General features: G+C 46.9%; 1 protein-coding gene and 1 long non-coding RNA gene across 2 annotated transcripts in view; one reads left to right on the top strand and one right to left on the bottom strand.

Moving 5' to 3' along the window:
* The first annotated feature begins 492 nt into the window (after positions 1-492).
* Positions 493-12142, top strand: LOC125932742 (uncharacterized). The gene is made up of 2 exons (XR_007460734.1): positions 493-3835; positions 7456-12142. It is a non-coding gene; the product is annotated as an uncharacterized LOC125932742 (long non-coding RNA).
* The window catches only part of DLG5 (discs large MAGUK scaffold protein 5), a 124989-nt gene continuing 109796 nt past the window's right edge, over positions 11954-27146 (bottom strand). Inside the window, exons 28-32 of the mRNA XM_049645265.1 lie at positions 16033-16176; positions 15673-15800; positions 14357-14466; positions 13551-13660; positions 11954-12057 (exon numbers count right to left, since the gene is read on the bottom strand). Coding sequence (XP_049501222.1) covers positions 11954-12057; positions 13551-13660; positions 14357-14466; positions 15673-15800; positions 16033-16176 — 596 coding nt within the window. The remainder of the gene's footprint in view (positions 12058-13550; positions 13661-14356; positions 14467-15672; positions 15801-16032; positions 16177-27146) is intronic.

Here is a 27146-nt window from a genome sequence, read left to right on the forward strand (position 1 = left end):
CTTGTGTAGACATAAATTGTAACTGTGGTTATTTAAAGGAAGTAGAACGGAGAGCAGGTCAAAATACTCTTTTCTAAGTGTTACAGGAAGAAGTTCAGACAAGTGTACTTTTCTGTGATGAAAACCCAGGACTCACCATCCAGATCTAAAACTACATTTTGCCATGTGGCCTCATCTTTACCTTGCTGAACCACTTCAAAGGAAATGACACTAGGCGCCGTGCCTCTGAAGAACTGAGACAGCATTGCCACAACACATTGCCCTAGCACCCCAACATCTTGACCCATTCCCTAATACAATTTCACTCGGGGTCCATATCCAAACCTCAAGTTTCCCAAATGTCTCATAACTTTTTTTCTTATAGTTGGTTATATGTCCTTAAGACACTTTGAATTTAAAACAGTTTCTTCCATCCATCCACCCTGCCCACACCGCCCCCCCTCCCCCCCCCCCTATCCCCCCACCCCCCCACCCCCCCCACCCCCTGCCACACACACACCTTTTTCTATACCTCGCACTGAAGAGACCAGGTGATTACCTTGTAGAATACTCCTCATCGTAGATCTGATTATTTCTTCATTCCCTAAACTTCCTGTAAACCGGTGCCTGGATTTAATGGCTTGATGTGATCCAGGGGAAACATTTTTGGCACAAACGCCTCACAGGCGATGCTATGTCCTTACATCACACTGCATCTCATCATAATAGCTGGTGATTCCATTATGAGATTGAATATATTAATGGACAACAGCAGGTCATATATAAAAATAGGACTTGGACCCACAATCTGTAGCCACCAGGCCAGACAACCTCTATAACAGTTGGCTCCAAACGGTCAAGAGTTGGTCAATACCTGCCAGCTTCCGTAATTTTTGCCACGGCATCTAGCTTAGTAAAACCAACCACAGAAAGCCGAATAAGCACCCTAACTGATCACGCAGGATGCCCCCCTGCTAGTTAGCCTGCCTCCAGCTTCCCAGGCCAACAGACTGATCAGAGCACACCTGACCCTTTCCTTTTCCACCACACAGCTTTCTCACTCCCCTGCCTGCCTTTGAGTCTCTACCAAAGGCAAGTGCTGGGGGCTGACTCCCTTCCTACGGCAAGCTGGGAGTAGCCCTGGCTTGTTCTCATCAGAGCAGCTCCTATTTATTTCCACAATTGTTACTGATGCTAAGTGGGATCACATTTAATGTGGTAACAGCCAGACCTCTCACAATGTCAACGACAACGGAATCTAACGTCAATTCTTGCAAATACTATACCATTTGCATTTTTTGTCACATGCCTGTTAATATTTACAAGAAAAAGATGGTTTAATTTTTTCTCTACAATGTAATTTTTTAAACTAAAAAAAGAAAGTTTGTGTTTTTTTGTTTTTTAACTAAGTGCCTCCAACTAGGCAATTTTAAGTCTTGCATATCTGGCTCAATAATGCAAAATAATGTCCTGTTGCTTTAAAATGACAGGGTTTCATCCTCTTTTCATTAGACATGTGGTTAATTAAACTGACCTCCTAAAAATGAGTTTAATTTAATTTGAATAAAAGAATGCCACAAATACTGATTGTTAAAAAAGAATAAAGAATTTTAACCCTGGAAAAAACGTAGAGCACAGAGCCTTTGAAAGTCACCTGGTGTAATACATGGCACATAGTTGGTATCCTGCAATATTAGGGCCCATTGCCACGGTGGTGCACATGGCTCATGACCAGCCCTTTTTTCTGTCAGGTTATGTTCGGTCACAATCCGCAGTGCATCCTAATAACCGCGTTGCCACCCCACGGCATGGTGGCATTGCCACAGGGCCACCAACCTCTCCTAGTGCCCAGTGGGAGGGAAGTGCAGCACCATTTTCCTCCCTGGACAGCATCACATATTTCCTCACTTTCCGGGACCCTTGAAGAACACTCAGTGTCCCTTGGTCCAAGTCCCTCATTCGTGCCTCAAGGTCCTAGACGACACATCCGGCTCAGGATATTCTATAAGGATCAAGGGCGTGAGGCAAGGCGGGCACTCTAACTTGTTGAGTGCTAGCAGAAAACCTCCACCCCCCCATGACCCCAGGGAACCCAGGGCTATTACAAGCACAGAAATTACTACCCACAAACCCTAAAGCAGGGGCCAAGACTTCTCCTAGCACCCCCACCCCCAACATGTGGGCACAGAGCAGAGCTTCTTGTCTGGCTTGACATGAAACATCTTTAAACCTTTTTTTTTTTTTTTCTTTTTCAACCACATTCCCTGTTCTCCACTGCCTAAGAAAGACAGGAGATAGTGGATGCCCCCTCCACACACTTGCCCCTCACCCCGAACACCACCCCAATCTCCGGCCCATCTTCGGAGGGGCATTGTCAGGGAAATGGGCTCTCTTTGGTGGGATGTGAACCTTGTGCCCACTTCACATGGGCTTGTACTTTCCCACCTCTACTGATGGCACCTGCATTTGCATTCTCAACTACAAGAGCCCCATCTGCTGCCATTGTAGTGTGTGCAATATAGAGCAAAAGGCCACACCAGCGTTTTGGGTTATGCAGAAAAAAGTAGGATACAGAATACAGGGAGTGTTCCTTCTGGATGAGAGGGGAGGGTGGGGAAGCTCATCTGATTTAGCTGATGTCTGCTTTAAGAAGCCATAGGGACAAGGATGAAAGTCTGTCCTCTTTCTGGGATGAAGGGTGGAATGAACCTGAGAGGAGACATCTCATGTATAAAAATATACATTTTTATATCTTTTCTACTTTTGAAGCAAAAAATAAAAAATACTCCAGGAAGCCCTGATCAACAGATCCTTCCAGAAAGAGATCTTCTAAGCCAAGGAGGCACCTCCAGTCCCACCCACTGAAATCCTGAAATCCTTTACTCACCCATCCCACCTCATCACCCGATGTGTTTCCGGCCACTTCCTTTCTTTCACATCTCCACCTGGTCCCCCGGGGTCATGTGAGGCCTGCAGGGGCAAAACCACAACAAAGAGTCCAAGAAGCCTTTCCCGCCCCCCCAGCACTTCCTACAGATGGGCCGCCTCACAACAAGGGGACACACACCTCCCCCACTGTGGGCCTCTGGCCTTTCATCCCTGCATTTTCCCCCCATAGATTGGCTGTCATACCAGACTATTTCGACTAGCCTGAGGACACCAAGTACATCCTAGAGGATGTCTTCGCGGTCAGAGCCCATGTTTGATCCTGCCAGCTAACGTAGTAACAAGCCCGAGTATTGTGACTGTAGCTCCTGGTGTCCATTCTAAGGCTTTGAACCCAGCACATGATGGTGTGTGCTCTATCACCAACTGGCTGCTGTGGGGACATCAGAAAGCCTTCTGCGTGAGAGTTTAACCCCTCCAGGGTATCTGATGGAGCCTGTTTGTCAGCCTTCTTAACCTCTTCTACTGCAGCAGGAATGGCTGAATGTCTGCTTCCACTTGGCAGACCGCAATCCCAATGTTGGTTTTGGCTCCCCCTGATGGTGCTGGCTGCTGTCATCTGGGCACATTCAGACATATCTTGACTTGCTCCTCCGCTAACTCCTTCCCTGATTGACCTCAGGATGACAGCCATCATGAGGATCCAACCCAAGGCCACACACTGACCCAATCAGTGTTTGGCGCAGAGAACTGTAAGTGATCAGATCAAAGACTCAGTTCCTGCTAATGGACAGACACCACAAAGGCCTTCAATCTCTTTGAAGGTGATCAGCACCGCGTTACCTTCTCCACACAGCAACAATGCCAAAGAGTGTACCAGGGATACTTGTGCAGATTGACACAACTTTGATCGCAGTAGCCTGTGCAGAGCGCCTGCTACAGTGACTTCTGCTGGCCGAGCAGCTGGATGGTAAGCAGTAGCCCTTGACCTCTCATGAATAGCACCATTGTCAAGAGCGTCACATAATCCATTTGTTACACAGCGTAGGAAATCAAGCCTGCTGTTACGGGATTGAAGGATGGACTCCAGTCAGGATGAGGCATTGCTTTGGCACGAAGGCCAATACGCTCCTGTCCCCCCATACCTGGGCCCTCCTCCTTGCACTGTTGGGGAAAACAAGTTAGCAGTCTCCTAAAAACCCAGAGAAGTTCTCCTGCTAGGCTTCCATCCATGTTCTTTTGCATTTGTAGACATTTTGAGAGGCTCCTTCCCTGCATTCTTAAGGGCCAATTATCTGGGCCTTGACCTGAAATAAGGGCCCTGCCTTCTGATCTTCAACGATATGTACATGGACACACACCTTTCAGATTCAACTCTGAGATTTTTGGTTCTAAAGAAACAACTGTATTCCCCACAAAAGATGACCTCAAGCAGCAGCCTCCTTAGAGAGGCGCTTGCTTAGTCTAGACCCTGTAACACTGCAAAGAGATTGAGAATGCCATTAAAATGGAATTTTTAAAAAGACACTGATTTCTAAGAACAAAGGGAACTGTTTAGAAATTATAAAATGCTATCAAAATACATTCCAAACACAAAAATGTAAAAGTTATTGTACTTCAAGAGACACGTAAACTTGCAAAATGCAAAAGTTAAACATAAATTACCTTCATGCTAAGTATTAGCAGATAATCTTTAAAAGTAAGCTGTTCGTCAAAAGAGACCACCGTTTTCAGTAAAATATCTTGCAATTTTAGATACATTACTTTCATTATTTCCATAGAGAATGAAGACCAGCATGCGTTGTTACTGAACTCAGAGGACCTTCTGATTCTGCTGTTTTACCATAATGTATTCTCAGACGCTGGCCATGCCACACCACGAGCGGCAGAACGCCCCAGTCTGTGGCTGGACCCCAGGGGCCCTACCAGTCCCTCCTTTACCCTCACAGGCACTCAGTTCTCAGAACCTCTGTCCCTCTTTCACAGACTCAAGCAGGCGTGAAGTGGCTTAGATGATTAACATCCTCAGAATGGGTAGCATCTGTACGAAGCTAAAGAGAACTCCAAAATAAGCACGAGATTGGTTTTATCCCAAAGGTAACCTGGTGTTAGAAAAGGGCTCAGGCAATCTCCTATAACTGCATAAAGCCTCTCGATGTCTGATGTCCGTATCTGTGAGGTACAGACTCCACATTGAAGCTTCTATGAAGATTAGGTTAAGTGAATCTATAAACAAACAACAAACTTAATCTGAATGCCCATTTGTGGGGAACTGGTTAGGTAAATGATTGGTAAACGCCCCTGTGATGGTTTTTTGGAGGATGGTTTTTTCGACTTGGCTAGGCCACAGTCCTCCATTACTCAAACACCCAGCTAGGCATGGCCATGAAGGGATTTTTCACTTGCGATTAAAGCCCCTAATCAGCTGATATTAAGAGCAAGGGAGTATTCCAGGATAATCTGGCTGAGCCTGATTCAGTCAAAAGACCTTGGAAGCAGAAAGGCCTGTAAAGGGGAGACCTCCCTGGAATAAGGGAAGAAACTGCACGAGTGGACAACAGTGTCCGCTCCCCTGAGGAGTTTAACCTGCCCACTCTTCCCTCCGTCAGTCCCCTGCCCAGGAGCCCCACCTGCCCGGGACCTGCAGGCGGGACCCCCAGCCCTGTGGACCTCACGCTTGCTCGCCAGCACTCACTCTCCCATAAGCCCATATCTTGTCACAGGTTCATGTTCACACACCCACGGTCTGGTTCCTGCTGGCCCTGCCTCTCCTGTCGAGGCTTGAACGACATACCCCCCAACTGGAAGAGACACTGCTGTTGAAAGGCATGCATTTGAGGTCCTTCCGGGCCCCCAGTGAGATCAAAAGAAGTGTAAAGGAACATGAAAAAGTGTAAGCCTGCCTTCTGGGATAAGAAAACAGAATGATACATACACTGCATTTTGTTCCTCCATTAAAACAAAGTAAATATAGGAAAAGGATTTCTTTTTAAAAAACTATAAATCCAGAAACACAGGGAGAGCAGAGAAATAGCCACCACAAAGTCACTTTAGAAAATGAAAAGGAGGGGCACCTGGGTGGCTCAGTCGGTTAAGCATCTGACTTGGGCTCAGGTCATGATCTCATAGTTCGTGCGTTTGAGCCCCAAGTCAGGCTCTGTGCTTGCTGACAGCTCAGAGCCTGGAGCCGGCCTGGGATTCTGTGTCTCCCCCCACCCCCCACCCATTCCTCCCCCACTCATGCTCTCTGTCTCTGTCAAAAATAAATAAACATTAAAAAACAATTTTTTTTAAGAGAAGATGAAAAGGAGATGGGCCAGTGGCAAGTTATGTAGCAGACCTAAGCATGCCCGATCCTAAAACAAAAAGGGAAAACAAGGCATTCTCTAATGCAAGGAACTGAGGTATTGTTACTTCTAGAACCTGGGGTGGAGAGAAGACTCAAGGAATTTCGGAAGGCCAGAAAGAGACTTATTCCTAGATTCCAAACTCCAGGGCTCCTGCACTTCCCTCAACTCAGCAGAAGTCAGGAAGTTTTCTCCCTGAAGAACGTAAGAGAGGTTTTCTGGACAAGGGAATGGCAGGCACAGACCAGAGGATTGGTGGCACACTGAAAACGAAAGGAGTATGTGGCTGTGTGCTGCCATATTGAATGCTAAATGTCAAGTATCGGCCTTCCCCCGCCAATGTGGTGCCACACATGCTGCCAGGCCTGCCCTTCCGGTCAGAGCCCAAACGACTCCTCTGGGGAATCCGACCAACTCCTGCAGATGTAAGGGGCTCATCACTGACACTGCCCAATGAGTGGCACAGCCAGTCCATGATAATCCTCAGCAGACACCCAAGGATTCCTAGACACCTGAGGTCAAATCCTCTGAGGTCAAATCCAAGGCTGAGGCCAAGACAAATAGGAAAAAAAAAAAAAAAATGGAGAAATCAGATTCAGGAGAAAAGACAAAAGAAAAAAGTCTATCTTCAGACAGAATATTGTACCCAGGAGACAAATCCAGAATGACATAAAGAAGAACGTTCAGGGGCACCTGGGTGGTTCAGTCAGTTGAGCATCCGACTTCAGCTCAAGTCATGATCTCGTGGTTCGTGAGTTCAAGCCCCACATTGGGCTCACTGCTGTCAACCCGTCAGCCCAAGAGCCCACTTTGGATCCTCTGTCCCTTTCTCTCTTCCCCTCCCCAGTTTGCACTCTCCCAAAAATAAATATTAAAAAAATAAAAGACCATTCAGAAAATAAAGAGTTCTTGGAAATTAAAAGCAAGATAGCGAGGATGAGAACTCACTAGAAGGGAATGACAAAGTTGAGTAAATCTGTGTGAAAGAACAGCAAAATGACAAAATATACTGACAGGGGATCAGAAATGGAGAGACTCAGTCAAGTACAGCTGACACACGAATAACTGAGGCCCCATGCCAGTTGTCGATGCAGTTCCTTCTTATTTGGGCTCTTAGCATCGAGGTGCTGCCTCCCAGGCTTCCTGACCCAGATGTACCGATCTGGAGACAATGGTGAATACAGACTTGGATACTCTTTTCTTAATTCAGAACTCTTCTATTTTTTTCTTCTTTTTAATTCAGAACTCTTCTAAAAGACAGTGTCAGGAGAAGGTAAACCAAGTCACCCTGCATATTCCGATATTCCAATATTGGAAAGAATTCCAATATTGACCCTTTCTTCTCACAAGTGGCACCAGAAACAAGAGATCCGTCAAGAGAGAGGAGAGCCCAAGAAAGAAATGATGAAAATCCCCAGGAAAGCAGAGGAGAGATTTTGGCATGAGAGCTGGCACCAGACTTCTTCAAGGGCAACGAGTCAGGTTTGGGGCAGGGACTCAAGACAGAAACGGGAAGGGCTGTTAGCACCAGTGTCTCTCTCTCCACGTGGCTTTGCTAAGAGTAGTGCATCCAGTGACCCTGGTGCACATTCTCATTTCTACTAGGCTTGTCTTGACATGAGCTGACAAACTTCCTGCCCTGCAGATCACCTTGAGGTATCAGCATTCCATCCCACAGCAGTGTCTCTCTTTGAGTTGCTGGCAAAATCCAGACGGCGGTGGTGAGCACGCAAGCAGCAGCATCCCAAGTCCTCCGATCACATTTCCGTCAGACGGTGAGGACCTCGTGTACGGAAGGCACCGCTGCCACGTGCCCCGACTGGCGGCCCCGACCCCCCTGCCCCTGGGCCCATTCTAGGCCTTGTGTGCTGACTCCCCCAGAAGGGGCTCCGGTAAATTCCCAGGGGGGCTGAGAGTCACTCTGACCCAGAGATCGCATTACTCTTCCTGGCCAACTTCATCTAATGGCGGCAATATTGTTCTCTCCCCACACAGCTAAGTTGCTACTGGATGCCAGGTGTTTGCAACACTGAACACTATATTCTTTCAAGATCTCTCTGTCGGGGATAAAAACAGAAAAGCAAGGAAATTATTAAACTACAAGTCAGGGCACGGCTTCCTTTGGTGGAAAAGGCAGAGAATTTGACCATGTTGGGCCTAAGAGGCCTTCTGAAGGATTGGTAGTGTTGTGTTCCCTGAAGAGAAACACCCTGCCCATTTTATTGTTGTTTGGGCTGTACGATTACATTGTACACACTATTCTATATGTAGGATACACTTCACAGTTGAAATATTTATAGATAGATAGATAGATAGATAGATGCATAATTGCAAAGAGAACATCAAGGGGAGCCATCAAAGAGCCAGAGACTAATTCGGGCAGGTACGAGCCAGTGAGGATATAGACAGACGAAACAAGGTCAATGAAACCTGCAAGTTCGAACACCAGTGGCAGGGGGCAGTGCCACCGCAGGCCCTGTGAGAGGATCAGCCCTCCGACGCCAGCCACATGCTCCCCGGTGGCATAGGCTTGCTCTGAGGCCCGCCCTGCACGTCCTTGTATTTCTCTCCATCCTTGGTATCTGATCCAGGTGGCCCTCTGCCCTGTCCATCTAAGGCGGGCAGCAGGTCGGTTTCCTTGCACCAAACCCTTTGTTCCAGCCAAGGAGAGGTCTGAGACTCTGGGGCGGAGCCTGGCTCCTAGCCCAGACCCTGTCAGTTTCCACTCGCAAGCACGAAATGTCGAGCAGCTCCTCTGACCTCCGAAAAGGCTACCTGGAGCTGGGGTTTTGCTGAAGCCCCATTTCCCACACCTACCCTGGATGTCAGTACGGGAAGGGTCTTAGAGATGATGTAGCCTGCATTTGTCTTCAAAGGCCCAGGTGCTGAGGCCACGAGTGTGATGCATCCAAGGCCTCACGGCCGGACGAAAGTCAGCTCTGCCTTTCCAGAAGGATCTGAGCCTGCATGAGACAGACACCTGCTTGGGGCAGAACCCCATCTGCCTCTGCAGCCCTCCTTGCTGCCCCAGTCTCGGCATGGCTTAGAGACGAGCATGAATTCCCTCAGTGGTACTTTGTAGCATCCAGAAGCAAGTGCTCTGGGATCTCAGCAACTCAGCAGGCCTCCACTGTTAAAAGCCATAGTAAAAAAAAAAAAAGCCATAGTAGTTTTTTTCCTTGTAATCGTAACAGAAAACCAAGTTTCCTATAGGAGATTTGGAAAATACAGATAAGACTAAAAGACCCATTGCTAAAACAAGTGGCCCTTGCCCCCATTTGCCAGGTGGGTGACAAAATCCGTGCAGCCGCTGCCGCTCTCACCCTGGCTCTGGGCAGCCCGGTGGCTGGGTGCACGTGGACAAAAAGAGGAGGCCCTCTGGGCCCCGGCCAGCCGCACCAGCCCCCCACCCCCACACCTCAGCTGCCACAGTCCACACAGCCCTGTGACTCTCGTGGCCACCGGTGAGCCCAAGACTGCAGGTCCATGATGGAACTTCACCCAGCAAGAAAGGACCAAGGGGATACTAACACCAAGTCGGCCCCCGCTGGTCAGGTCACCGCAGTGGCATGGTGCGGTGCCCCTGCACGCCTCCAGGCGAAAAGAGCAGAGGAGAAGGACTCTGCTCTGACGGAGACCTCGGCGCATCTAATGAGGCCAGTCTGGGCTTCCTGCCACCCCAGAACTCCAGAGAGCCCTACGTGGTACTGCAATGCTGGGTCCTATCACAGTACAGCCCCCACACCAGGCGCGGCCTTCTTTAGCCCCGGGCCTGACCTGGGCCTCCTCCCCTTACTGAGGACATTAGGGGATCTCCGTGTCCTTCAAATCTCCTTTGCTCTTCACAGCTCTGAATGTAAGCAGCTGAGGGTGCAGGCAGCAGGTCAAAGGGGCTCCTGAGCATCACAGGCGCTGGAGAGAACCTCGCACACCAGACAATTCCGGCTACATGCAGAGAGCCGAAGGACGGGGAACAGACAGAAAACCAATTTAAAAAACAGGTATCTTCATTGCAACAAGTTATGGAAATTGACCTTTATTTATTGTACTAAAGTCTGTGTAACTTTTGATACAAAGTAAGGTTTTAGTACAGAAAATCCCAGTCTGTCAGAACAGTACCTGTGCACACTACCATCACAGTCCCACTCGGGCCGCAACCCAGAGAGACAGCCAGAGGGCACCAGGTGGGACCTGACAGCCCACCGTCTGTCTTGGTTGTCTGAGCTAGAAGACGACGCGTACCTGTGAAACAAAGGGCAGCACTGAGGACTGACACATGTCTCTTTTTGAACAACTGTGCAAGAAAATATATCCCTTTTTTTAAAAAAATGTCAGTTTGGCTAATCTACAATCTAGTGTCTAGAATTACAAAGAATAAAATGAAATCAAAGATTTCTTGCTAGTAAAATGAAATGTTAGGAATAGTATTAAAATATAGGTCCTACCCCAGTGACACTTCCACGGAGCCCAGTACAGTACCTATTATTAACAGGACGCACAGTTTAAGGAGGAACCACATCAAATCTTCAGCCGGAGATATCCAGCATCAGAAGTGCAAAAAAAAAAAAAAAAAAAAGAAAGAAAAAAGAAAAAAGAAAAGAAAAGAAGAAAACCCAACCAAAACAGAACCCCCAACAAAGATGTTCTTGTGGGGTTGTGTTTATGCTGGGAGCACGGTCACCGAGACTAAGAAGGTCCTCAGCCGCTCTCTAGATGTCTGACAGTGAGGACACTCGGCATTAAGCTTCCCCTAAGCGCTCTGGGTTCAAAGTCTGAAACACGAGTGTCTTCACATCAGAGACAGCTGATGTACCTGCCCCAGCCCCCAGCGTTTAAGAGTTACCCTGCAAAAATTGCACTGATAAAGCGGTCATTATTTACACAAGCTGAAGAGGTCCCAGTAGCACGCGCCAGCCCTCGGTTAACTAACACCCTGCCCAGAACTACGGTGTGGTGGTGACCCCAGGTAGAATGCGGATGCAACAATCACAGATGGAGAAGAAATGAAAGAACACGGAAGGTAGGAGAGAAAGCCCGAGCAATGAGGGTGCAGGAAGCCTACGTGGTCTTCCTGGCGCAGGAAGGGAGAACACGGCTGCTGGTGACTCGGCCCTACAAAGGCACTGGTCCTGCCACAATAGCGGCTAAGCCTGCGCAGTCACCGTGTCCCTTCCAAGAGAGGTGCCACCGTGGAGTGGGAAGTTTCTTGAAGCTCTGGTCCCACCGACAGGAACCTCCCAGAGCAAAGTGGGCCCCAGTGAGGTTCCAGAGTCATTTTGCTAAAAGCAGGAACAAAACCCAACACCAAAGCAACACGGGGGGTGGCTGACAGAGGGATAGGGCTGGGCACCGACAACATGGAGCCGTTCAAGTAAACATAAGCAACCAATACTTAGAAAAGGCTTGTAAACGTGTGATCTGAAAGGTTGTCTTTGCAGCATCTCTGATCGGCTGGCTAAAGAAAGGGTGGTGTTGAACCCCTCTATCGAAAGTCTTTTGTGTTTTTTTATTTCGTCTTAAAGCACATGTGTGAGAGGAAGGCAGTCCAATGGCCTGGGCCCGGATCCTGTTCACTTGTGGCCCTGGGTCTACAGAGGAGATGCTTCCGGAGTCCATGTGCACAGGTCCTTCCCCTCCATGTTTATATACAGATAGACTTGTACTTTCAGTCACTGAGAAGGAGCTGGGCCAGACGTTTATGCCGGCAGACAAGCCGCAGCGACTTCCAGCGTGGCATTCTTCTACAGCGGGCAGGCTGGAATCCACAGGACTTTGTTTTGTTCTTGATTGACCATTGCCAAGATCTGAGTGCAAATGCTCGACAGGGCTCCTCCCTGGATGACCCCTGCAAGAGAGCCCCCAAACACATCATTGAGTTCAGAGTGAGTGAGACCCCAGGCTTGTGGCAAATAAATACATCTTTTACTCTTTCTGGTTTTCTGCCTGTTTGGAGCTGCTTGGTTTTCTTTCCTCGCTCTCTTCCATCAGCAAGAAATTGGGGAAGAGAAAGAAAAGAGTTGAGTGCAAATAACTTTGGTTTTTTTATCTGTCCCTCTGCTCAGCTGTTGAGTAGGAGGATGCTGAAAATGCGGGCTCAGATGAAGGTTGGTGTCAAATTTTGCCAGGCTCAGGGGCGCCTGGGTGGCTCAGTTGGTTAAGCATCCAACTCTCGGTTTTGGCTCAGGTCAGGATCTCACGGTTTCGTGGGTTCGAGCCCCGCATTGGGCTCTGCGCTGACAGTGCAGAGTCTGCTTGGGATACTCTCTCTCTCCCTCTCTCTCTGCCCCTCCCCCACTCATGCTCTCTCTAAAAATAAATAAACTTAAAAAAAATTTTTTCTTTTGCCAGGCTTCGTGGGCCCCTGTAACAGGGATGACCAGGATCTGCCCACTCACACCAACTGCACACTCTCACCGCATGCCCTGGGTGGGGCTTGCCTAGTCTTGCAATGTGGAGCCTGGCACATGGGAAAGCAGTCTGGGGCTCTGTTGCGATGGTTCAATCAGCAGCAGGATTCTCCAGAAACAAGAATGGGTTTAAGGAGCCGGGGCATCCCCATAGGCCAGTGAAGACTCCCAGGCAAGATGATGATACGTCCCCAGCTATGGCCAGCCCTGCCCTGCAGGCTTTCAACACCAGAGGTCCCGTAGACACTAGCCCAGAGCTCTCAGTGTGCTCCATGGAACAGCACCGGTAGACAAAACGGTCCCCGGCCACTTCCCACAGGTATGGACAGAAATAGACAGGGAGCATTTAGAAACTGCTGTTGAACTGTGACGAGTAATTTTATGTCTGTTGAAACTAAGAGAAGAAAGTCAAAGGTTATATTTTGTAAGTTCTGGAGTTTTAAATTTTCATTTCTCTAGTAATTACTAACATATTTGACTAAATACTGGTCTGTGACAGATTGGAGATTGAAACTCCCATACACATACATAGAAGCTCTCCGAGTCTGGTTTTTGAGACCCACTGTTTTGCACAAGAAACACGAAACCAGATCACAACAGTCCCTACAAGTGAATTAGAATCACAGTCCTTGTCTCTGCGAGCCCAGTGTTAATTAACCCCACCACAAACGACTGGTTTCATCAGAGGTTGAAAGCCACAAAGTGAAGTGCTTCTTTTGGTTCGCGGTGCTTTGAAGATCAAAGCTGGTAAGAGTGCAGCTTTTTCTTCGCCAAACCGTACGGCAAGAGTGGAGCGCCCTGGAGGGTGTGAAGGGCAGATGGCCGCAGCCACCAACTAGAATGCTGGAGCTCAACGCTCCGCACCTGTGCTGAGATGAACTTGTTGCTGCCTGGGTAAAAGTCCGGGTGGACAAGGCCATACCACACCTACCTGTGAAGTATCTACTGTACTCCTGTTCGATCTTCTGAGCCGTCTCAAACTGCTCTTTGGAATGCCTCTGAGTCACCTTGTCCTTCAGGTAGATGGGGTCTCTCTGCTCCCTATCAGACATCCAGAGAAGCAGGCTGAGTCTCCTGCCTCCCCGGGAAGGCCCTCCGCCTTCCAGAGTAACAGGGCCTCTGTCAACAGGGCCCCATGCGCTCCTCTGGTAAAGCACAGCGACAGCCTGCAGGCCCCATGGAGTACTCTGGGCAGTAGGGGGGAGGTGGGCGCCCCACTGCGGGCACACAGAGAACAGACACCCCCCCGCCCCCCAGCTGGTCCCCAGGTGCAGGAACCGGAAGCTTAGAAGCACAGAAAGGCAAAATGGAGGGGAGGGCTTGACGAGCTGTCAGCCCAACCAGTGTGAAAACTAAAGCTCAGTGAAAACAAAGGCTCATCCATGACCCAAGCCAGCTCCTAGCAGACCTGGATCCAGCCCAGGTCAGCTAGTCACCGTGTCCCCGTGAGCACCAAGCTGAGAGGCAGAAGGGCAAAGAGGGGTGGGACGCCCAGGAAGCAGAGCAGACAAAGCCGCGCATACTCTGGGAACCGTGGCAGCAACCAGAGAGGGCAAAGGTGCAGTGGGAGGAGGGCTGTGCTTGGTTAGCCCTGCCTGACTGAGCGTTGAGACGGGGAGGGTCCCACACACACTGCCCGTCTCATTCTCCCACGTCCGCCCCCACTGCCTAGCGTTTGAGCCAGCAGCCCCATCCCCAGCAAGGCCCCTGCCGAGACCCGCCGAGCCGGGCACCTACTTGATGTGTTTGGCGCTCTTGTAGTGGATGAAGATGACAATGGGGTAGATGTGCATGTGGTGCAGCCGCTCGATGGCATGGGGGGAGATGTCCAGGAGACAGTGCCGGTTCTGAGGGGGGGAGGGGGAAGAGTAAGTGCCCTGGGACAGGCAGGGGGCGGTGGGCTGGGTCTCAGAAACACTGACACCCTTCTGAGGACACCTGCTGCCTTTCTCTGCCACTGCTGGGTCCCACCTCTCCCACACTGCTCTCCCTCACTCCATACACAAACACGAAGGTCTTACCCGCGAACCAGGCAGCATGACCAGTCTTCCACGAAGACCACGTAGGAAAAACCGTGGGGAGCCTTACCCCAGAAAATCTCTCCCCCACAAGCTGTCAACTCTGATGGTGGTCAAGGCTCGGAGCCAGGGTGGAGTGGGGTCTGGACGGCCCACCTCCAAACTTCCTGTCCTTCCTCTGCCCAGATACAGGGAACTTTCTTAAAGCCCACCCCCAGCCGGGCCTCAGAAGCCTCACTTCTGCCAGATTGAGCAAAAGAAGACATGGAGATTCAGCAGGGCCTGCCCCAGGGAAGGGGAGTGCGTGTCTTTTGAGTGGCTGTGACTGAAACGTGTCCCGGGGTTCCCTGAGCCTGTGGGCAGAGTGTGAGCCAAGGAAAGACCACGGGCCCTCTGCACGTGGCTCTCCCCGATGCCCGCAAGCTGCAGAGAGGGAGCCCAACGTCGGCCGGCTTTCCACCTTCCTGGAGCACCCCTAACTGGAGCACATCCACCTCCTTCACTCAGTGAGGAGGAGACCAAGGAGTAGCCACACCTTCAACAGCTGCTTTTCCAATATCCCTTCCAGATTTCCCCACTTTTCCTCATGCTGCCTGGCAAACGGACCCCAGTACCTTCAAGAGCCTTAAAGACACACAGAAATGGCTCTTAATCCTTTCAGGGGCAGCGACCCTGATGGAGGTTGGGAGCCCTGTCCCCAGAACAAGGCACACGTAAACACGTCTGCACATAAGCAGAGCAGATGCAGGACCCTGCTGTAGAATCCCCCGTGTGGGGCTTTCCTAGAGTTCAAAGCTCCCATCAGATCCCCTCAGAGGGACAGAGGTGACATGTGCGCAGGGACTAGCATCCTGTTGGTGACCGTGGAAGCACACAAAAGCAGTGGGGGCAACCCTCGAGGAGAGCGACTTGGACTAAAGGGAAACAGGCAAGTTCACCGAAGGCCCAAGAAACACGCAAGGCAGAGATCCAAAAGGGCCAGGCATCCAAGCCCAAATGCTCAAACCCTAACCCTTGGTCTGAGGCAAAAGGTACCTTTTCTGTGATCTCCTTTATGGAAGCCACCGTGGTCACATCAAAATGGCCACTCCTCCGCTTATAGTCGACGAACAGGCAGTCTTTGACACCCCGCTCGATGGCCTGCTGGGAGGCCTTCATCACCTCTGCAAAGCACAGACACGGGAATGAGGGTGCCCCCTGGCATGGTGAGCTGTCCTGGCACATTCTGGGCAAGGACACTGTGCAGAAGAGCAGTTCTGCCATCCTTACTTCCAGAGAAAGATCCGGAAGGCACACAGCAATGTGACCCAAGTCAGGAGGGCTCAGAAACACCGTGGAACGCAGCCCCAGGGGACAGGTGGACATAGCCCAGTAGGCACAGAGGGTGCCCCTTACCAAGGGGGCATCTGCAGAACTTGCCGGGCGCCTCGTTCACCAGCATCTCCTTCACCACATCCAGTAAGGGCCCCAGAATGAGGACGGGCCTCAGGGAGGTGCAGTCTACTTTCTGGACCCGCTGATAGGCAAGGCTCACCGAATCTGTGGGAGACAGGGGCAGTGTCACAGGCACGTGCCTGGAGCAGAGGAAGGGAGAGAGGCCGGGGACCCACTGCTGCCCTGACCTTTCTCAGCCCAGGCAGCTTTGCCCGCTTCAGGCCACACATCCAGAGCCAGGTGGAGTGAGCAGCTCAGCACGGTTCGCCTTTTCAGTACTGGAGAGTCCCCTTGTCCTGGGCACACCAAGCTCACGGGCAGAATTGAGGGGAAGTCTGTCCCCTCCCTCACCCACACCTCCACACCTCCACACCTCCACACCTCCATACATGAAGATTATCCGTGTATATCTACATGGCTTCCTATAGAGCATTTCTCAACCTGGTGACCAGCTGACCTGTTCCGGTCAGCAGGGGAGGGTTTGGTGGCCACAATGACCATCTGGGAACTCCTATGCATTTCTGACTAAAGCCTCTGAGGAGTCCTGGGGCAAAGGAACTGCTCCACGAAAAGATGAACACATCTTCCCTTTTAAAAATCAGAACATCACAGGTAGGGCAAAACAGCTCTGACACCCATTCTCCCGTCCTGGTCCCCGCCAGCCTCCTCATAACCACTATTATGAGCTGGAAGTACATCCTTCCAGATGTTTGTTGTTGTCACATGTTGATTTTTACATACTCAAAAAAGACTAGTAAATATGCTGTGTGTGTGCATGTGCCCAACAAAAATGACACAACACTATAAACATTCTGCACCTCCCTCTTCCAGTCAGTGTTATGTTTCCGGAAGGCATCCCTGTTAATTCATACTGCCCTCCCACATTCCTTCTGAACTTCCCATGCATGGATACACTGCGTCTACACCTCCATTTCCCTGTGTATGGACATCAACTCACTATGCCTTCAACTTATTTGAGCAAGAATCATATTCTACCCTAATGACTATCAACATTCCACACAGTGGGATACCAATTTAGAAGATTCCTGTTCCTCCCTGAATAATCTGCTTTGTTGGAAGTCCTCACAATTACAGATTCAGAGAGCTATAGAACATCTCACAAGTCATTAAACCCAACCACAGAAAATATAAAACTCCCTGGGAAGAGAAAAGATACATATAGAGAATCTGGAAGTAACATAATGTAGGCATGTAAATCACTCTAAATCTGGTGTAGATATTTAAAAACGAAAGCATAAAAGTAATTATAAATCTATGCTAATCTATACACTGATAGAAAAAGAGGTAATAGGTGTCATCAACAACATAAATGGGGTTGGGGTCACAGAGGTGTAACATGGAATTTTTGCAGGAGACTGAAATTAAGTTATTATCAGTTTAAAATGGATTGTTATAACTTTAAGACTTTAAGGGGTTTTATGTAATTTCAATGGTAACCAAAAAGAAAATCTCTTTAAAATATACATGAAGGGAAATGGGAAGGGAATCAAAACCTGTCACTACCAAAAGCAAACAAAAAAACCCGAAACCCACAAAGCATACAACAGCGGGCAGCAAGGGAGGAAGAGATGGACAAAAATGGTATAAGACACACAGAAAACAATTCAAGTGGAAATAAGTCCTCCCATATCAGTAATTACATGTGAATGGATGGGCTGAATGGGTAAATAAATAAGATCCAGCTACATGCAGTTTGGGAGACTCACTTTAGTTCTAAGAATACCCACCGGCTAATAGTGAAAGAACAGAGAAAAGCTATTTCGTGCAACTGAGAATGTAAAGAGAGCAAGGTAGTCATGTTCTAGCAGCCTACACAGACTCTCAGGCAGACGATGTCACAAGAGACAAAGTAGGACATCATATAATGACAAAAGGGTGAATTCTCCAGAAAGATACAACAATTACAAACACACATGCACCTAACATCATAACTCCCAAATACATGACACAAACATTGACAGAACGGAAGGAAGAACCAGCAACACAATATTCATAGGGACTTCAAAGCCCCACTTTTGTTATGGACAAAACAGCCAGACAGAAAATAAGGAAAGAGCAGCTGAACCACAAAGCACTACATACCACGTGGACCTAACAGACAGGCACAGAACACTCCAACCAGCAACAGCAGAATACACACTCTTCTCAAGTGCACAGGGAGCATTCTCCAGGATAGACCACAAAATTAATTTAAGAAGACTGAAATTATATAAAATATCTTTTCTGACAATGGAATGAAACTAGAAATCAACAGCAAAAAGAAAAAAAAGGAAAACAGACCCATACTTGGAAATGCAACAAGTCACTCTTAACCCAAGGGTCAAAGAAACAAATCAGAGAGGAATTTAGAAAACTTTGGAGACAAATGAAAACAACACAGCATACCGACGCTTGCAGGATGCAGAAAAGCAGTCCTAAGAGGGAAATCTGTGGTAGTAAATGCTGACATTGAAAAAGAAGAAATCAAAAATCCAACTTCACGCTTTGAGGAATCAGGGGGAAAAAAGAAAAAACTAACCCAAATTTAGCAGAAGGAAGGGAAAAATAGAGAGCAGAGATAAATCAGAGAACAGAAAACCAGAAAAAAAATCAATGAAACCAAGACTTGGCTTTTTAGTAAGGTCAACAAAATTGACAAACTCTTAGCTAGGATAATGAAGAACAAAAGGGGGAAGCCTAACGTAACTGTAGTAAGTGAAGAAAGGGACATAACTGATTTCACAGAAATAAAAAGGATTATAGAAAACTACTATGAATAATTATATGTAAACAAACTGGACAGCCTGGAAGAAATGATAAATTCCCAGAAACATAGAATGTATTATGACTGTGTCATGAAGTAATTTTTAAAAATCTGAACAGAGCTATAACAAGGAGACTGCAAGTAATAGAAAAAACTTCCCAACAAGAAAAAGCCCAGGACAAGATGGCTTATTCAGCAGAGAATTCTACCAAAATAAAATTTAAAAAATTAGTATCAGTCTCTTCACACTCTTCCAAAAATTGAAGAGGAGGGGGCACTCCCAAACTCATTCCTCAGCACAACAAGAAAACTACAGACCAGTATCCCTGATGAATATAGACACAAAAATCCTCAACAAAATACTACCAGACTGAACTCAACAACACATCAAAAAACACATCATATGCCACGACCAACTGGGATTTATCCCTGGAATGCAAGGATGGCTCAACATACAAAAATCCATCAATGTCATACACTGTATTAACAAAATGAAGGACAAAAACCACATCACCTCAATTGACACAGAAAACGCATTCGACAAAACTCAATACCCTCTCATGATAAAAACACTTTACAAACTAGAACAGACAGAAACTACTTCAACATAACAAAAGCCATATGAAAAGTCCATAGCTAACATCATATTCAATGGCAAAAGATGGAAAACTCTCCCTCCAAGAGCAGAAACAAAGGCAAAGATGCCCCCATTTGCCACTACTATCCAACAGGCTTACTGGGAATCCCAGCCAGGGCAATTAAACCAGGAAAGAAAGACAGCATCCACGTTAGAAAACAAGTACTAAAATTATCTGTTCACAGATGACACAAAATTATGCAACAAGTTCTAGAGAATACACACACACACACACACACACACACACACACAACCTGTTACAACTAATGATTTCAGCAGTTTCAGAATACAAAATCAACATACAAAAATCAGTTGACTTTCTATATGCTAACAATGACCATTCTGAAAAAGAAATTAAGAAAACAAACCCATTTACTAGAGCATCACAAAGGAAAAAATACTTAGGAACCAACCTAACCAAGGAGGTGAAAGACTTGTAAACTACAAACTACACAATATTGCAAAAAGAAATCAAAGAAGATACAAATACATGGAAAGACATCCTATGCTCTGGACTGGAAGACTCAGTATTGTTAAAATGTCCATACTACCTAAATCAATCTACAGATTCAATGCAATCCCTCTGAAAATCCCAATGGCATTTTTTGCAGAAAGAAAAAAAAAAAAAACCCTGAAATTCATATGGAATCTCAAGGGACCCTGAATAGCCAAAAGAATCCAAAAAGAACAAAGTTGGAGGCCTCACACTTCCTGATTTCAAAACGTACTAGGAAACAACAGTTATCAGACAGTGTGGTCCTGGCATAAAACATATATACTGACCAGTGGAAGACAGAGAGAGCCCAAAAATAAACCCTGTATAATGGCTACATGATTTTTGAAAAGAGTGCCAAGATTACACAGTCAGGAAAGGACTTCAACAAATGGTGCTGGGAAAACTGATACCCACATGCAAAAGAATGAGGTTGGACCTTTATCTTACACCATATACAAAAATTAACTCAAAATGAAATAAAGATCCAAACAGGTAGACCTAAGATCATAAAACTCTGGGAAGAAAACAGAGAACAACCTTCATGACATTGGTGTGGGCAATGATTTCTTTTTATTATTATTTGAGAGAAAGAGCACAGGTGAGAGTGGGGGGCAGGGTGGCAGAGAGAGAAAGAGAGAAAGAGAGAAAGAGAGAAAGAGAGAAAGAGAGAAAGAGAGAGAGAGAGAGAGAGAGCTAGAGAGTGAGAATCTTAAGCAGGCTCCACACTCAACACAAAGCCCAAAGGAGGGCTCAATCTCACAACCATGAGATCACGACCTGAGCTGAAATCAAGAGTCAGATGTTTATGGAATACTACTTGGTAATGAGAAAGAATGAAATCTGGCCATTTGTAGCTACGTGGATGGAACTGGAAGATATTATACTAAGTGAAATAAGTCAGGCAGAGAAAAATAGTTACCATACATTTTCACTCATATGCAGATCCTGAAAAACTTAACAGAGAACCATGCGGGGGGGGGGGGAGGGAAGGGAGGAAAAAAGAGTGACAGGGAGGGGGGGGGCAAAACTAAAAGAGACTTAAAAACGGAGAACAAACTGAAGGTTGATGGGGGGTGGGGGAGAGGGGAAAGTGGGTGATGGGCATTGAGGATGAGCACTGGGATGAGCACTGGGTGTTGTATGGAAACCAATCTGACAATAAATTATATTTAAAAAAAAAAAAAAAGAGTCAGATGTTTAACCAACTGAGCCACCCAGGCGCCCTGGGCAATGATTTCTTGAACAGAACAAAAAGCACAGGCAATGAAAGCAAAACAGACAAATGGAACTACATCAGATTTTAAAACTTCTGAGCATCAAAGCAAATAATAGAGTGAAAAGGCAACCTCTGAAATGGGAGATAATATCTGCAAAACATACATCTGATGCTAACATCCGGAATTGATTTTTCGAGGGTTTATTTAAATTTCAGTTAGTTGGGGCACCTGGTTGGCTCAGTTGGTTGAGCATCTGACTTTGGCTCAGGTCATGATCTCACAGTTTTTGAGTTTGAGTCCTGCATCAGTCTCTGTGCTGACAGCTCAGAGCCTGGAGCCTGCTTCGGATTCTGTGTCACCCTCTCTCTCAGCCCCCTGCTCCTTCTCTCTCTCTCAAAAATAAATAAATATTAAAAAAAAATTCCAGTTAGTTAACATACAATGTGATATTAGTTTCAGGAATCAAATTTAGTGATTCAACACTTACATAGAACACCTGATGTTCACCACAATAGGTGCCCTCCTTAATACCCATCACCTATTTCACCCATGCCACACCCATCTCCACTCTGGTAACCCTCAGTCTGTTCTGTATAGTTAAGAGACTGTTTTTTGGTTTGCCTCTTTTTTTTCCCTATGATCATTTATTTTGTTTCTTAAATTCCACATAGTGAAATCATATGGCACACTTAGCTTTCTCTGACTGATTTATTTGGCTTAGCATTATACTCTCTAGCTCCATCCATGCTGTTGCAAACAGCAAGAGTTCATTCTTTTTGATGGCTGAGTAATATTCCATTGTACATATATACCACATCTTCTTTATCCCTTCATCAGTTGATGAACACTTGGGCTGTTTCTATAATTTGGCTATTGTTGATAATGCTGCTATAAACATCAAGGTGCACGTATCCCTTTTAATTAGTATTTTTGTATCCTTTCGGTAAATACCCAGTGGTGCAACTGATGGATCACAGGGTAGTTCTATTTTTATAAAGAATTTCTACAACTCAACAACAAAAAGACATATAATTTTTAAAAACAGGCTAAGGATTAGAATGGACAATTCTCCAAAGAAGATATACAAATGGCCAACAAGTTTATTTTTTTTTAAAAAATGCTCTACATCACTAATTATAAGAGAAATGCAAATCAAAAACTACCCTCAGATACGACCTTTACACCCATTAGGATAGCCACATGAAAAGAACAGAAAATAACAAGTTGGCGAGAATGCAGATAAATCAGAAACTTTGTGCACTGTTGGTGGAAATGTGAAATAATGCAGCCATTATGGAAAACAGTATGGAGGTCCTTCAAGAAAATTAAAAATAGAGGGGTGCCTGGGTGGCTCAGTCGGTTGGGTGTCCGACTTTGGCTCAGGTCATGATCTCACAGTTTGTGAGTTCGAGCCCTGCGTCGGGCTCTGTGCTGACAGAGCCTAGAGCCTGTTTCAGATTCTGTGTCTCCCTCTCTCTCTGACCCTCCCCCATTCATGCTCTGTCTCTCTCTGTCTCAAAAATAAATAAACATTAAAAAAAAAAATAGAAACCATACGATAAAGCAATCCCACTCCCAGTAATATAGCCAAAAGAATTAAAAGCAGAGATATTAGCACACCCATGTTCATCCAGCCTTCTTCATAATAGCCAAGAGGCAGAAGGAACCCAAATTCACTGCAAGATGAATAAAGAAAATGGGGTAGGTATACACAATGGAATACTATGTAGCCTTAAACAAACAAACAAACAAAAAGAAATCCACAGAAATCCTGTCATACTACAACATGGATGAGACTGCAGGATATTTGCTAAGCAATTAAGCCCATCATAAAAAGCCAAATGCTGTATGATTCCACTCATATGAAAATGTCTCAAGTAGTCAAAATCATAGAAACAGAAGTAGAAGGTGATGGGGGTGTCAAGGTGGGGAATGGGGGGGGAGGGAAAATTAGTGTTCGGTGGGTACGGTTTCAGTACAGCCCGATAAAAAGTTCTAGAGGTCTTGGGCACAACGGTGCAAATACACTTAACACTACTCAACTGTACCACACTTACAACTGTTAAGATGGTAAATTTAAAGTTATGTGGATTACTGAGCAAGAAAAAGGTCTGCTGAAAACATCCAGGCTCTCCAGGCTGAAGCACGGAGACAAAAAAAGAGATGGAAAGGCATATAAAACATAAGGGACATCGCCAAACAACTGACGTACAGGAGAGAGAAGAACAGCACAGAAGGAGCTTACGAGAAACACCGGACCGTCCTTTTCCAAAACTGACGAAAACGTCCGGCCTCAGATTCCGGAAGCGCTAAGAACCACCCACCGCCACCACCGAAGCCCCAGCCGAGTAGACATAAAACCACACCTCGTACCTCGTGGTAGGACTGCTGAGAAACGCAGACAAGGAAGATCTTCAAGACAGCCGGGGGGATGGAGAAGGGTCAGACACACGTTACCTTCCGCACGGCGAACAACGTGAAAGATGACTTCTCACCGGAAACGACGTGGGGGGAGGCTGCAACGCGCCCCCTAGAGCAAGTCTCCCCCAGCACCGGAACCTGGGACTGTTCCCTTACAGAGCGAAGAGTAACTGAGTGAAGCATCTTCGGAGGAGGCGCTCATCCTGGATCACCCGGGCCCTGAGCGCAATCACGTGGGCCCTTGTGAGCGACAGAGGGAGTTCTGAGACAGACAAACATGGAGAAGGTGAAGGAACACGGAGCAGAGAGATGTGAAGATGCTGGTGATGTGGCCACACGTGTAGGCACGCTGGCAGCCACCAGAAGCTGTAAGAAACAGATTCTCCCCTAGAGCCCTGGAGGGAGTGTGGGCCTGCCATGCCTTTTTTTTTTTTTTTTTTTTGCACCCAAAGGTAGATTTTGGACTTCTAGCTCCCAGGACTGTGAGAGAATAAACGTACATTGTGTTAGCCACAACACCTGTGATATTTGCTACCGCAGCCTTAGGAAATGAATGCCCCACGAAAGCCAGAAGACCGTATCTTGAAAACGCAGAAATAAAAGACTGCCCGTTTAAAATTCCATATCCGTTTGCATATCCATATCCATTTTTCACTCCATTTGGAGTGAAAGTCTCCAAAGATGATGGGAAAACACATAAGCAAACAGGGAGAGAATGTGTCGCCCAGGATCCTGCATGACAGGAAGTGCTAAAGGTCACCCCACAGCAACAACAAAACAGCCACTATGTGAGGTGAAGTAACACGTTAACTCACCTTGCTGTGGTACTATGGTACCTACTGCGCGACACACGTAACAAATCATCACGTTGTGGACCTTAAACCCACACAGGGTTACATGTCGACTCTATCTCAAGGAAGCAGGGAAACAAGAGATGCTAAAGGTAGCTGCTCGGCGGGAAGGAGGGAGCATGCGCGGGGGGCAGAGCTGCAGGCAGGCGTGAAGAGCAGGAGGCAGGGCGCCTACAAGTGAATGACTGGCGTGCACACCAACGATACGGTCTCCGGCTCAAAATACACGTCGAATGAAAGTGGTAACGGGAATGGCGGGGAGGAGGTACCTGGAAGTCAGAGGCTTCCCGTGTTTTAGAATTTTTAGGGAAATGGCCAGAGTGATGACTTATGTTGGTGCTGAGGCAGACACGTACGCCGTGAGGCCTCCTGCAACCCCCCAAGGAACAAACAAAATCAATTAGGAAAACGAACAGACGGACTGGGGGACACAGAATAATGAAAATACTTGATGCAGCCAAAAAAAAAAAAAAAGGTAAGCAAGGAAACAAAAGAAACATAAAACAGGCAGAACCACAGAAAACAAATGGTAAGACAGTAAAAGTAAATCCAAACCTACCAGTATATTTAATCGGGTAATTAAATACTCTGATCAGATGATAAAGATTGCTACAAGTATGCTCACTCAGACTGTGAAAGCTCATGTCATACACTGTTCTGTAAATGTATGTGCACTTTCTTTACATATATGATATCTCAAAAAATGAAAAAAGACAAATTGTCACAGTGGGTTTAAAAAAAAAAACAAAAAAACCCTAGGGGTGCGTAAGTGGTTCACTTGGCTAAGCATTTGACTTTGGCTCAGGTCATGATCTCGCGGTCTCTGAGTTTGAGCCCCGTGTCAGGCTCTGTGCTGACAGCTCAGAGCCTGGAGCCTGCTTCAGATTCTGTGTCGCCCTCTCTCTCTGCCCCTCCCCGCTCATGGTCTGTCTCTCTCTCAAAAATATGTAAACATTAAAAAACAAAACAAAACAAAAAACAAAAAAAACAAAAACACCCTACAACCTGCTTACAGGAGACATTTACATATAAAGCTACGGAACAGTTTAAACGAGAGAGACAGGAAAGGTGAACTATGCAAAAACTAACAAAAAGAAAATGGGTGTCACAATTCAGACAAAACAGACTCTAAGGCAAGAAACATTAATAGAGATGAAGATTATTTCATAATGAACAAAAGGGTCAATTTACCAAGGAAGGATCATAAATCAAAAGGTGTGTGTGCCTAAACACAATTTCCAAATATGTAACGTAAAAACCCCGAAGAACCAAACGAAGAATGGACAAATTTCTATTCTTCAAAGACGTCCCCAGGACACGCATGGAAGACACCAGAGATGGTGTCTACGGGAAAAGGGGAAGGGGAATGTGAAACTAAAGATCAAAAAAATGAAAGGGGAAAAAAACAAAAAAACTAAAGAACAAAACCTTGCTTTAAGATATCAACAGATTTTTCTGTAAAGATCAACAAAACCAAGCAAAGGTTTTTGCCAAAAGGTTCATGCAGCTAAAGATAGTCTTTCTTACATTTTACATTTAAACATGTAAACATCAGGGCGCCTGGGTGGCTCAGCTGGTTAATCGCTTGACTTTGGCTCAGGTCATGATCTCACAGTTTGTGTTCAGGCCCCGCATCGGGCTCTGTGCTGACAGTACAGTGCCTGAAGCCTGCTTCAGATTGTGTGTGTGTGTCTCTCTCTCTGCCCCTCCCCTGCTCACACTGTCTCTCTGTCTGTCTCTCAAAAGTAAATAAATATTAAAAAAATAAAAACAAAATAATAAATAAAATAATAAAAGAAAAGAAAAGAATAGAGTAGAGTAGAATAGAGTAGAATAGAAAAGACTACACAGAAAGATCCATTCTTAGCTCCAGGACACAGAAAAACAGATGTGGCCCACTGGCTGGGGTTTGCCAACCCTGTCCTGACGGGGAGAGACAGAGACCATGAACAAGGGTGGGATTCACTCAACCCCCTGTGCCTAAAGCCTTAATTTTAAAAATAAAAAAGGGAGGAGGGGAGGAAGGCAGGGAAGGAAGAAACCAGCTATCCTACTGGCTGCTGCTCAATGCCACCTTCACTGCCTGCCTGCCCGTGAGGGCGACATTCTAGGACACTGGACACACACCCGGGTCCCAGGAGCGGCATTCACAAGGGCCTCCTGCTTTACAGGACAAGTGCACCCTTTCCACAAGGGCAATCTGCCAGGGGATGTCTGACGCTCCCAAATATGCAACTCCAGCCCTGGCTGGGTGCCTGGTCCTGGAAAGATCTTGTAAGAATCATCAATGGACACAGGAGTGAAGCCAGAAAAGGCCAAAGATCCGCAGAGACTGGTGGCTCTCGGTTACCACCAAACAGCCTATGATAACCCCGAAACAAACCAGGAGCAACGCATCGAGCAGAGGCTGCTTCCGCCCATCCAATGCCAATCCTTCCTCTCTTCCTTACTAGGTACTGAGGCCGGCACAGTGCCAGCTAAGACCCTGCTTTTTCAGGGTCTCTTGCCGATGCAAGTAGCCAATGAGATGTGAGCAGAAGTCACACGGTGGGACTTCCAGGTAAGCCGTTTAAAGAGGCGCACGCGGCTGCAGCACACTCTTGCCCCATCCTCCTTCCTGCTGCCTGGACACGGATGTGACGGCTGGAGCTGCAATGTCACACAGAGGGCAGGCCCTGGGGACAGCTGC

Source organism: Panthera uncia, chromosome D2 (genome assembly GCF_023721935.1).
Source record: "Panthera uncia isolate 11264 chromosome D2, Puncia_PCG_1.0, whole genome shotgun sequence".
Classification (NCBI taxonomy): Eukaryota; Metazoa; Chordata; class Mammalia; order Carnivora; family Felidae; genus Panthera; species Panthera uncia.